Here is a 12,731-nt window from a genome sequence, read left to right on the forward strand (position 1 = left end):
AGCTGATTCGTCAGCACAGCTACCTCAGGATTTCAAGCCATTTATTTTTTATTAAACTCTGAGAAAGCAAGCTTGGCACACAAGTCAGAGTTTGTAGAAGACATCCTACTGCATCTCACAGCACTCAATCCTTTCAACTCCATTCACATGCAATGACAGATTGTGTTGGCCCTCCTATTTCCACCATTGCTTCAGGAAGTTGGGGGCAGTCATGTTGCCTTTTAAAATGTTATGTTGGAAAAATAAAACTAAGAACCACCAACCCTCAGACCTGGGGCACCAGTTTTCCCTGGGTTATTAAAAAGGAGAGTTAATTTATCTCAGCTGAGGAAGAGAGAAGAACCACATCCTAAATTAGACCAGCAAGGCTTGAGGTCACACAAGCTTTGTGAGGAGCTGTGGGGAGAAGTACAGTCTTGTATTAGGCTCCCCCCGCTTTAACAATTTAAAAGACCAACACTGGCACAGGTATAGTGAGCTATTTGGCAAGCTTGCTTGTAAGGAAGGTTTGCAGATGCAGCACATTACTCCCTGAAGAGAGTTACCTGATGGACCCTACAGGAAAAGGGGTTTTAGTGGTTCTCATTCTGCCTAAAAGGAAACGGAAGCTGCAGAGTTACAGGGTTCCCCTCCTGCCCAGAAGACTACTATGAGACGAGGCCAATAGTCTCTAGGGTACAGTTAAAGGAGAAGTTTTAAAGGGTAAATACGTATAAAATACATATAAAATGTAATGATTTCCTTCTAGAAATCTGTTTTAAAAGAAAATACCAGTGTATATATTTTAGTAGTTTTATTTTTATTTTCCCCAACAGGGAACAAAAGGCAAAGAGGTGTTGTGAGATACATCACTATGTACTTATGGATAAATCAGTTTGTAATGTTATTTTACCACCCTATAAAAATACACATACTAATTTGTGGACTATAGCTTACCCACTTCATACAAGTCTCAGGAGTGTGAAGGAAGCAAAGTATTTCAGATAATTGTTTTTATGGAGTAAAGAGAACGATAAATATACACTTTTTTTGTTGGGTAAAAAATGATGGTTGTTTGTGTTCAGTAAAACCAGTCTTCAGTAGCCACATTCCACAAGAATTGAGATTTAAGTGGTAGCTTCCTTTCAGCATGTGCATGCAAAAGCTTTAGCAAAGAACTGATGCAATGTTAGAGACTAGATGGAAGCCCCCACCCACAGTACAAAACAAGATGTTCATTTAATTTTATTTCAGCTTCCCATCCAAACTCTTGTAAACAGATTCCATACCATTTAGGCATCTCTTTGATAAAAGTGTCTATAGTTCTATAAAAAAGTCACATGGTAAGATGAAGATATTTACCCTGTATGTGTTATGCAAGTGAGAAGAGGGACAAAACTTCCAAAGTATCAAAACACATCCAAGCAACCTACAAAAGACCTGATTCCTTCCTCGTTCTGTCCAACCGTGTTTGTGAAACTCAGTTATGTGCCTCTTCAGAGGCAAATATAAAGTTTATTTTAAAAAATATTTAAGGACACATTATTTTAAGGACCTCCTGGAAAGTTTTTTTGTGAAAAACGAAAGTGTTCCCTTGGTGAGAGCAGAGTGCAAAGCTCAGTCTTCGGAGCTTTCTCAATAATCCTTCCCTTAACAGAGTCATGATAAGACAAGGCTCAATACTTCGTGATGAGGAAGATCACATCTGTAACAACAGGTGAACACTGGAAAAAGTTTCATGTTTAATCACAAAACATGGAATAAGCCAGAAAAGTATTGTCCAGATATGATCAATATGGTCTCTGCACGGTTCATATGCCAATGGCCTCAAGCACTCTTCTCTCGTTCTCATTGAGATGGTCTGAGAACATTGCATAGCAAGGCTGCTGTGCAAACTGACACAGGAAATCAGTGAGATAGGCCTAGGAGGAAGACGACAAGGAACCAAGTTAACATCTTTCAATACATCTATCATTGCTTAACTTTGGGAGCTAAAGATTGCATAACATGAGAAAAGACAAAGTGAACGAGCACTAATGCAAAGTGGAGGAGAAGGAGCACTGTGCTCAGCAGACAAGACAGGCCATGCTGCATTAGGCTTCAAAGTACATGTCAAACAGGCAGGCCAAGTGCAGCCTCCAGGCCAAATGTGGTCCCAGAGCACTAGCCAAGGTGTAGCCCAGAGACCACAAAGCCAGTCAGATTATTCACTCAAGACTGACCATTGTGTAGTCTCTGTGGGTAGCTCTGCAGTGGAGATAAGTGTTGCTACAATCTGTTCCCTAGATTCAAAGGTAGGTCTTTTCTATCAGATTACCCACTCTATCTCCCAGCCAACCCATGACTATCCTCTCTAGCAGAAAGTATTTTGTCACATCTAGTTCTAAAAGTCACAAATGACAAAGCTTCCATCTTTTCCCAACAGACTATTCCACAACTTAATAACCTCAGTCACACCTTAATACTCCTCTTAAATACTTGCCTAGTTTCCCCTTAATGAAAATTTCAAATTGTTCTTCATCCCCCACTAGCATCCCAGGAGAAAGCAGGCTGATGCAGAGGGCTAAGGAATAGGGGGAGGGAACATGGTGAAAGGGAGTTACATGAGGAGACAGAGGATGGAGAAAAAAAACAGAGGGGAAGAGGACAATAGCTGGAAGGGGAAATGCAGTGGATACACGACCTGGTGGGGGAGGCAGCAGAAGAGGATGGGGACAGGATAGGGGTAGATAGGAGCACAGAGACAGTGTTGGAGGGGTTGCAGGGGCAGAAAAGTACACTCCTCTGTAGAACCTGGAGGAACCTGGAACTCCTCAACCTATACTTTTCTTTGCTCATGGCAAATAGTTGTGAAACCCACTGGCCAAGTGTGTGTCATCCTCCAGTTATGGCAGGTCCACACAGAGGATGGCAGCACACTACTGCTATCAGTTACTCCATTAGCCGGAGTTTCTATGGTATGGATCTAAAGGACAACACCCTGCTAATGATCCAAGTGGGGATCGATACAGTTCCATGTGATGGAATTTGTTTTATCTTTTTCAGTTCAGAAATTGCCTCCAAAAATCATTAAAAGAATGTTAAGGTTGAAAAGTTACGTACTCAAAAGTCAGGAAATGCCAGAATTAAGGATTCCCATGCAATCTCAACTCAGTCCCCTTGTGCTTTTGCAGCAATCTCAATGTTAAATTTCCTGACCTTTTTTTAAAAATTGAAGTGCCTGTGTTGAGAGCTGCACATACTAGAACAGGGGTGGGCAAACTACGGCCTGCGAGCTGGATCCGGCCCGTGGGATTGCCACCCCCATGGCGCCGCAGGCCCTGCGCCACTCCTGGAAGCGGCCGGCACCACATCACTGTGACCCCGGAGGGGGGTGGGTGGGGAGAGAAACAGGGGCAGAGGGCTCCGTGCGCTGCCTTCGCCTGCAGGCACCGCCCCCCACAGCTCCCATTGGCCGGGAATGGGGAACCGCAGCCAATGGGAACTTCGGGGGAGGTACCTGCAGGCAAGGGCAGCGCACGGAGCCCTCCGCCCCGCCTCCCCCAGGGATGTGGTGCCGGCCGCTTCCGGGAGCCTGTCTTAGCCCTGCTGCGCGCCGCTGCCACCCCAGAGCTGCTCCAGGTAAGCCGCGCCGGGCTGGAGCCCGCACCCCAACCCCCTGCCCTGAGCCCCTTGCCGCATCCCTACTGAACCTCAACCCCCTGCCCTGAGCACCATGCCGCACTCTCCTGAACCCCAACCCCCTGCCGAGCCCCCTGCTGCACCCCAACCTCCTACCCTGAGCCCCCTCCTGCATTCTGCACCCCCTCCTGCACCCCAACCCACTGCCCTGAGCCCCCTCGTACAGCCCGCACCCCTCACCTAGCCATGCAACTTCCTCATCTAGATGTGGCCCTCGGGCCAAAAAATTTGCCCACCCCTGTACTAGAACTTATTTGTTGTTTTTTTAAACTAGGAAATTACACAGAAAAGAACCGTAAAAAAGAATGTTAAGTGACAAAGTCAAGCACTAAATATTCAGGAAATGCCTGAAACTTAGTTGCCTGTATAGCTGGTGAAAAACAAAAAGGGCATGAAGCACTTCTGCCATTTCTACATTTTCTGTTATTGTCTTCCCCTCCCCCTCCCCCCTCATTGAGCCTATCCTCTCCGTGGTCTTCCTCTTGCTTCTCATGTATTTGTGGAATGTTGTGTTCTTTCTCTAGCTAGTTTAATCTCATTTTGTGCCTTGGCCTTTCTAATTCTGTCCTTATATACTTGTGTTTTTTTATATTCATCCTAAGTAATTTGACATAGTTTTAACTTTTTGTAGAACTCTGAGTTTCAGATCATTGAAAATCTCCTGGTTAAGCCAGGGTGGTCTCTTGCCATACTTCCTATCTTTCCTATGCGGTGGGATAGTTTGCTTTCGTACCCTTAATCTCTTTGAAAAAGTTGTCAACTCTCTCCCATTGTTTTCCCCCTTAGGCTTGCTTCCCATGGGATCTTACCTACCGGCTCCCTGAGTTTGCTAAAGTAGGTCTTCTTGAAATCCATTTTCTTTATTCTGCTGTTTTCCCTCCTTCCATTCCTTAGAATCATGAACTCTATCATTTCATGATCATTTTCACCCACGCTGCCTTCCACTTTCAAATTCTGAACCAGTTCCTCCCTATTTGTCAAAATCAAATCGAGATCAGCCTGTCCCCTAGGGGCATTCTCCAGCTTCTGAAATAAAATACTGTCTCCAGGGCATTCCAAGAACTTGTTGGATAATCTGTGCCCTGATGTATTATTTTCCCAAGAGATGTCTGGGTAGTTGAAGTCCCTCATCAATACCAAGTCTTGTACTATGGATGATTTTGTTAGTTGTTTTAAAAAAAGTTTCATGCACCTCTTCTTCCTTGCTAGGTGATTTATAGTAGACCTCTACTATACATTCTTTAAAAAAAAAAACAACAAACAAAAAAACCCCCCACAACCTTTTATCCTTACCCAGAGACTTCCAACAAGTCTGTCTGCTATTTCCATCTCAACCTCAAATGTACTTAAATTCTCTGGGTGACTGGGGGGTGATTCTATGGGTGCCTTTACTGGGCGTAAAGTCTTACACCTCTGTTCCTGGTAAACTGGTTGAAATGATAATTAAAAATAGAATAAAACATTTGGAATATCATGCTATGATAGGGACTAATCAGCACAGTTTCTGTAAAGGAAGATTGTGCCTCACTAATTTATTAGAATTCTCTAAACGTCAATAGATTAATGGATGAAAGAGAACTAGTTGACAGGAGGAACAGAGATTTGATAATAGAGGAGGACTCTCCAATCCAGAAGACAAAGGTTTAACTAAATTCAATGGCTGGAAGTTGAAGCTGGACAAATTCAGACTAGAAATAAGGCACAAATCTTTAACAGTGAGGGGAATTATCTACTCAAACAATTTACCCAGGGTTGTGGTCAGAGCTTAATTTGTGCCGGGACTCAGCCATGGCACCTCTTCTGGTGGCGTGCAAGGCATGACCTCACACGTACAATGCTTGTGAGGTCATGCTGTGCGGCAGACACCATCTTTATTGCTTGAGACCAGGGATCTTTTTATTTTTTTTAAAAAACAAATTAAACACTGGTTGTAGTGGATTCTCCAAAACTAAAACTAAAAACTTTTTCAAAAATCTATACTGTAATTCAAACAGGAATTAATTCAGGGTAGTCCTGTGTTATACAGGTCAGACTAGATGATCACAAAGGTCCCTTTGTACTTTAGACTCTATGAATCAGTTTATTTAAACTTTTGACAGGTCTTTGATAAGGTCCATCCTAACAGGCTATTAAAGAATCTAAGCAGTCAGGGCAAGAGGCAAAGTATTGTCATGAATCAATCACAAAGGTTAACAGCCGAGTGCCTCGAAGTTCCACAGTAGGCCCAATGTTTAATATATTAAACTAGAAAAGGGGGTGGGCACAGTGAGCTGGCAGAATTTTCAGATGACAGTTCTTTATGATAATTAAGTCAGAGAAAGCTGAGGAGCTACAGAGGGACCTAACCAAGCTTCAGAGACACAAACTATGCCAGGATTAATGTTGCACATGCAGCCTTGATTCTAGCATTTTTTTTTTTTTTTTTTTTTTTTTTAACTTGAGCACTTGACTTCTAGCACAGACACTTGGTCCTATATGCTACAAGGTTTATTCACTCAAATCCAATTTATATCTTTCACATAAAAAAAATACATTTCTAAGTCATAGGTCATTCCTGCAGCAGAGGTAAGTCACAGAAAGCACCTCTTCTTCCTAGCTTGTTGCTTTGACAACGTCACCCCTCTGAATCCCTCCATTGACTCCCCCTTCTCTATTGCATCAAATGTAAACTGCTGGTGTTCACTTTCAGGGACTTTATCTCCACCCTCCTTATCTCTCAATTGCAATCAAGCTGATTGCTTGCTTCCAGCTGGTTCACGATGCCAGCCTCCATGGCCCACTGGTTAAATTTGCAAACAAGAGCCTTGGTGTTTTATTCCAGGCTGTCTTCTCAACTGGGAGGCACTCCCCATAAACATCTGCAAAGCTACCTCAGCCTCCTTCAAATCCCTCCTAAAAACTCTCCTTTGCTCTGATGACAAAGAAAGGACAGTTACCTGTTCCGTAACTGGCGTTCTTCGAGATGTGTTGCTCCTGTCTATTCCACAGTAGGTGTGCGTGCTCGCCATGTGTACCGTTGCCGGAAGTTTTTCCCTTAGCAGTATCCGTAGTGGGGGAGCACCGCTGCGACCCCTGGAGTGGCGCTGATATATCGCGCCATAAAGGGGCTGCGTGCTCCCCCCACCCTCGGTTCCTTCTTGCCAGACAACTCCGACAGAGGGGAAGGAGGGTGGGATGTGGAATAGACAGGAGCAACACATCTCGAAGAACGCCAGTTACGGAACAGGTAAGTGTCCTTTCTTCTTCGAGTGATTGCTCTTGTGTATTCCACAGTAGGTGACTCCAAGCTATACCTGACGGAGGTGGGTAGGAGTTCTAAATGATAAGTGTTAAGGGTTAACTGGGCGGAGCACCGCCCTACCAAACCCGGCATCATCCCTTGCTTGGGAGACGATCACATAGTGCGATGAGAAGGTGTGGACAGAGGATCACGTAGCAGCCCTGCAGATGTCCGGAATAGGGACATGAGCCACATAGGCAGCCGACGAGACCTGAGCTCTCGTCGAATGAGCCTTTACTATAGGAGGCGGGGGAACCCCTGCCAGGTCATAACACGTGCGTATGCATGAGGTAATCCAGCGGGAGATCCGCTGGGTGGAAACCGGTTGCCCTCTCATGCGCTCGGCCGATGCGATGAAAAGCTGAGGGGATTTCCGGAATGGTCTTGTTTGGTCTAAGTAAAAGGCCAGCGCCCTACGCACATCTAGCATGTGCAGGCGTCGTTCCACATTGGAGGAATGGGGCTTAGGACACAGGACTGGCAGGAAGATGTCCTGGTCCATATGAAACGCGGAGACCACCTTCGGCAGGAAGGCCGGGGGCGGGCGAAGCTGGACCTTCCCCTTATGGAAGATCGTATATGGGGGTTCAGAGGTCAGCGCCCTAAGCTCCGAAACCCTGCGGGCTGAGGTGATAGCCACGAAAAACGCCACTTTCTCAGATAAGTGGGACCAGGAGCACGTGGCCAAGGGCTCAAAGGGAGGCCCCGTGAGGCATGACAGTACCAGGTTCAGGTCCCAAGGCGGAACCGGGGGTCTAGCATAAGGGAACGCTCTTTCCAAACCCTTTAAAAACCTGGAAGTCATGTGGTGGGAGAACACGGACTGTCCCGCCACTGGAGGGTGGAAGGCCGAGATGGCTGCCAGGTGCACCCTGATCGAGGAGGGTGCCAGCCCTTGGGTCCTAAGGGACAGGAGATAATCCAGGACCAGCTGGAGCGGAGCAGACGCAGGGGAGGAACCTCTCTCCCTCGCCCATATGGAGAACCGATACCACTTAGCCAGGTAGGACCTCCGTGTGGACGGCTTCCTGCTCTCAAGCAGAACCCGTCTAACAGCCTCAGTACACCTCCCCCCTCCTCCGCATCTAGCCACGGAGCATCCACGATGTCAGGTGGAGCGGGGTCAGGTTGGGGTGGAGGAGACAACCTCCATCCTGGGAGAGGAGGTCCGGGTGGAGCGGCAGCCTGCGAGGGGGGGCCGCCAAGAGTTGCAGTAAGGTCCCGTACCAATGTTGACGGGCCCAATCCGGGGCTATCAGGATAATCCTTGCCCCGTCTGATTTCAGCTTCTGTAGGACCCTGCCTATGAGGGGGAAGGGCGGGAAGGCATACATCGGGGCCCCGACCAATTGAGCAGGAACGCGTCTGTCATGGCCCCTTCGCCCTCTCCCACCCTGGAGCAGAACTTGGGACACAGGCAATTCTGGGCGGTGGCGAACAGGTCCACCTGGGGAGTACCCCACTGTAGGAAGATCCACTCCGCTACCTCCCTGTGTAGGGACCACTTGTGTTGTTGTGAGAACACCCTGCTCAGGCGATCCGCGAGCGTGTTGCTCTCGCCGGGCAGGTGGAACGCTCGGAGGAAGATATCATGGGCTATACAGAACTCCCACAGGAGCTGGGCTTCCTGGCATAAGGCCGTGGAGCGCGTGCCCCCTTGCCTGTTGATATAATACATTGCGGTGGTATTGTCCGTGAGGACTCTGACCACCTTCCCTTGTAAACGCTGGCGGAAAGCCACGCACGCCAGGCGCACTGCCCTGAGTTCCCTGACATTTATGTGTAGGGCGAGTTGCTCGGACAACTACAACCCCTGGGTCCTGAAGCCCCCCACGTGGGCCTCCCAGCCCAGGTCCGAGGCATCCGACACTAGATCTAGTGCGGGAGGGGGATCGCGGAAGGGAACCCCCTGGAGCATATTGCTCGGGAGAGACCACCATTGCAGGCCTGCCACCACCGTTGGCGGCACCGTGACGACCTTGTCTAGGTCGTCCCTGGCCTGCGAGTACTGGGAGGCCAGCCAGAGCTGAAGGGGTCTCATCCTGAGCCTGGCATGTCGTACCACCGAGGTGCATGCAGCCATGTGGCCAAGGATTTGAAGGCACACCCGTGCCGTGGTCACCGGGAAGGCCGTGACCGAGGCGATGAGGTCTTTGAGTGCCTCGAACCTGTCCCTTGGGAGGGAGGCCGTGGCCGCCTGGGAATCTAGCAGCGCTCCTATGAATTCTATGCGATGGACGGGTACTAACATGGATTTTTCCTCGTTTACCACTAGGCCTAGAGTTGAGCAGATGCGTAGCAGGAAGGTTATCTGCTGCTGCATCTGGGACCGGGACTTGCCCTTGAGCAGCCAGTCGTCCAGGTAGGGGAAGATCTGCAGCCCTCTCCTCCTGAGGTGGGCCGCTACCACCGCCATACACTTTGTGAAGACCCTGGGGCCGTTGAGAGGCCAAAGGGGAGGACCGTAAACTGGTAGTGGTCCTGACCCACCAGGAAACGGAGGAAGCGCCTGTGACCCTCGAAAATGTGGATGTGAAAGTACGCATCCTGGAGGTCCAGCGCTGCAAACCAATCCCCCGGGTCTAGGGAAGGAATAATAGAGGCTAGGGACACCATGCGGAATTTGCAGCGAACCAAGAACTGGTTGAGCTTCCGCAGATCGAGGATGGGCTGAAGCCTGCCCTTCGCTTTCGGGACGAGGAAATACCTGGAATAGAATCCCTTGCCCCGGAATTCCCAAGGTACCCTCTCCACGGCTCCCAGGGAGAGGAGGCGCTGTACCACCTGATCTAGAAGGAGCGCTTGCTCCGGGTCCCCTGCCGACTCCCTGGCTGGAGGGCAACTGGGAGGGGGCGAAACAAACTGCAACCTGTACCCCAGGGATATAGTGTTGAGGACCCAGCGGTCCGTAGTGATACGGAACCATTGCAGACAGAAGGCAGGTAAACGATTGGCAAACCTGAACTTTATTAACTGGGGGGGGTTAACCTGGCAACAGGCCAGGTGACCCCCCGCAAGCAGTCAAAAATGCTGCTTCCCTGGCCTCCTGGCCTTAGAGGGCCCCGGATGAGGAGCCGAACGGGATTGGCATTGTGACCGACGCCTCTGTTCCTGCTGCTTCTTAGGCGGGGGCTCATATCTGTACCGAGCCTGGGGAGCGGAGGTGTGAGGCCAAGGCTTGTCCTTGGCCGGCGGGACATACAGGCCTAGCGTCTGCAGGGTGGTACGGGAGTCTTTCATCCCGTGCAGACGCGCGTCTGTTTGGTCTGCAAACAGGGCCCGACCGTCCAATGGCAGGTCCTGCATGATCGACTGGGACTCAGCCGATAGCCCAGAAAGCGAAAGCCAGGACGCTCTTCTCATGGAGATGGCCGCAGCCATCAAACGGGCGGCCATGTCCGCCGCATCGGAAACCGCCTGGAGTGCTGCTTTAGCCGCTGCCGCACCTTCATCCACCAGGGCCCGGAACTCCTTCCTGTCCTTTTCGTGGAGGGAGGGCTCAAACTTGGGAAGGGACCCCCAAAGGTTAAAATCATATCTGCTCACGAGTGCCTGGTGGTTGGCCACTCTGAGCTGAAAACTCGCAGATGAATAAACCTTTCTTCCGAAGGAGTCCAGCCTGCGAGCGTCTTTGTTCTTGGGGGTGGGAGCGGGTTGGCCGTGTCTCTCCTGGTGGTTAACGGACTCCACCACTAGAGAGTTCGGAGCTGAGTGAGAGTAGAGGTACTCGTGCCCCTTTGTGGGCACAAAGTACTTTCGCTCGGCCTTTTTGGAGATAGGGCTGAGGGAGTCCAGGGTTTGCCAAAGGCCAGTGGTAATATTGGCCATCCCCTGATTAAACGGGAGGGCCACACGCTCCGGCGCCGAGGAGGTAAGGACATTGAACAATGTGTCCGAGGGTTCCTCCATCTCCTCAGCCTGGAGCTGGAGGTTCGATGCCACCCTCCTGAGCAGCTCCTGGTGAGCTTTGAAATCCTCCTAAGAGACAGGAGGAAGGGCAGCCACGGAGTCATCCAGTACCGAGGAGGTCGGTGCTGCGGTGTCGTCGGTACCGGTAGTCCGACATCCTGACCCTGGGCCTGAGCCGGTGCCGCAGGGTCGGTGCCCACTGCCTCATCACGGTGCCGAGGTGATGCCGTCGGCTGGGCCTGGGACGCTCCCGCCACGGAGCGGGGTCCCGGCGGTGCCGGTGCCTGGGGCCACGGTGCCCACTGGCACCACTGTCCCTGCAGGGAACGGCCTGGCCCTGGGACACGAGGGGACCCGGAAGGGCTAGCTGGTCCTGCGGCACCGAGCGGCTTGATGAGGGACGGCTGCGTGCCGAAGCAGAGGTTCAGGACGAACGGACGGTGCCGTACGAATGGCTGGGGCGGTCCCGAACATGACGTCTCCGGCCCCTGGAGGAGGACAGATAGGAGTAGGGGGTACTGTCCCTGTACTCTCTCCGGCGCCCAAGGCCACGACGCCTCAGTGCCTGGGACTCCCGGGACGAACTCCGAGCCTGGCGCCTTCCATGGCGGGTGCCGGAGTATGAACGCCGGTGCCGACGACAACGATACCTGTCCCTGCGGGCACAGCTCGAAGAGGAGCGACGACGTCTTTTGGAACCTGCTCTACGGTCTCCAGGAGTGGAGAAGTTAAGCTTGCTCGCAGACGACCCTGCTCGCGGCGTGGAGACATGCCTCGGTCCGCGGGTCGGCCCTTCAAGCCGGGATGGCGCCTCAACCTCGGAGACGTCCGGAGAAGGTTGATGGGCACTTAAAGGCAGCTTTCCACAGGATCGGGGGCCCGACTGAGGCTGCACTCCCGGCACCAGAAGCGTAAGGATGTCGCACGCGGCCTGAGCTGCCTCTGGCATCGAAGGCATCCTCACCTCTGGAGAGGCCCGCGTGGATGGCACCGGACTACTCTGCTCCACCCGAGTCGGAGGTCTCGGTCCCGATGGGGATCGTGGGCTGCCCAACACGGGTCTGGCCTCACCCCGTTCTTTCTCCCGGCGCCGCTGAGTCTTCCCTTGCTTCTTAGAAGGGGAGCGGTGCCGGCTCGTTGACGGCACCTCGCTGCACACCGACGACGCGGTACTGGGCGTGGAATCAGGACGGCGCACCGGAGGCGCTTCGCTAAGCGCCGAAGGCACGGTGCCCGGGGTCGGGGCCAATGCCGACTCCATTAGGAGAGCTCAGAGTCGGATCTCACGCTCCTTCTTTGTTCGCGGCTTGAAGGAGCGGCAAATTTTACACTTCTCACTAATGTCAGCCTCGCCCAGACAGCGAAGACACTCCAAGTGAGGAGCGCTCCGGGGCATAGAATTGCGACAAGAGTCGCACGACTTGAAGCCCGGGCCACGGGGCATGCCCCGAGCCCGGCAATAGCAAGAAAGATCAATGAACTGGATACCACGAAGGCTATAACACTGCAGCCAAGGCTGAAGCAAGTTCCGACTACCTTCACTGGCGGAAAGAAGGAACTGAGGGTGGGGGGAGCACGCAGCCCCCTTTATGGCGCGATATATCGGCGCCACTCCAGGGGTCGCAGCAGTGCTCCCCCACTACGGATACTGCTAAGGGGAAAACTTCCGGCACCAGTGCACGTGGCGAGCATGCACACCTACTGTGGAATACACAGGAGCAATCACTCGAAGAAGAAAATTAAGTTATGCTGTTGATGTGCTGAGACCACTGCCCACCAGGCTGACCATTATTTCCTTGTGCTCCCCTGTCTGTCTGTATCCATCTGTTGTCTCTGGTCTTATACTGGAAAGTGTTTGGGGCAGGGGCTGTTTTTTTGTTCT

General features: G+C 51.3%; 1 protein-coding gene across 1 annotated transcript in view; it reads right to left on the bottom strand.

The window, feature by feature from the left end:
* Nucleotides 1-1,581: 1,581 nt before the first annotated feature.
* Nucleotides 1,582-12,731, bottom strand: part of IPO9 (importin 9) — a 194,319-nt gene continuing 183,169 nt past the window's right edge. The window contains exon 24 of the mRNA XM_065403806.1: nucleotides 1,582-1,901. Coding sequence (XP_065259878.1) covers nucleotides 1,791-1,901 — 111 coding nt within the window. The 3' untranslated portion in view covers nucleotides 1,582-1,790. The remainder of the gene's footprint in view (nucleotides 1,902-12,731) is intronic.

The sequence above is a fragment of the Emys orbicularis genome, chromosome 4, assembly GCF_028017835.1.
Source record: "Emys orbicularis isolate rEmyOrb1 chromosome 4, rEmyOrb1.hap1, whole genome shotgun sequence".
NCBI lineage: Eukaryota > Metazoa > Chordata > Testudines > Emydidae > Emys > Emys orbicularis.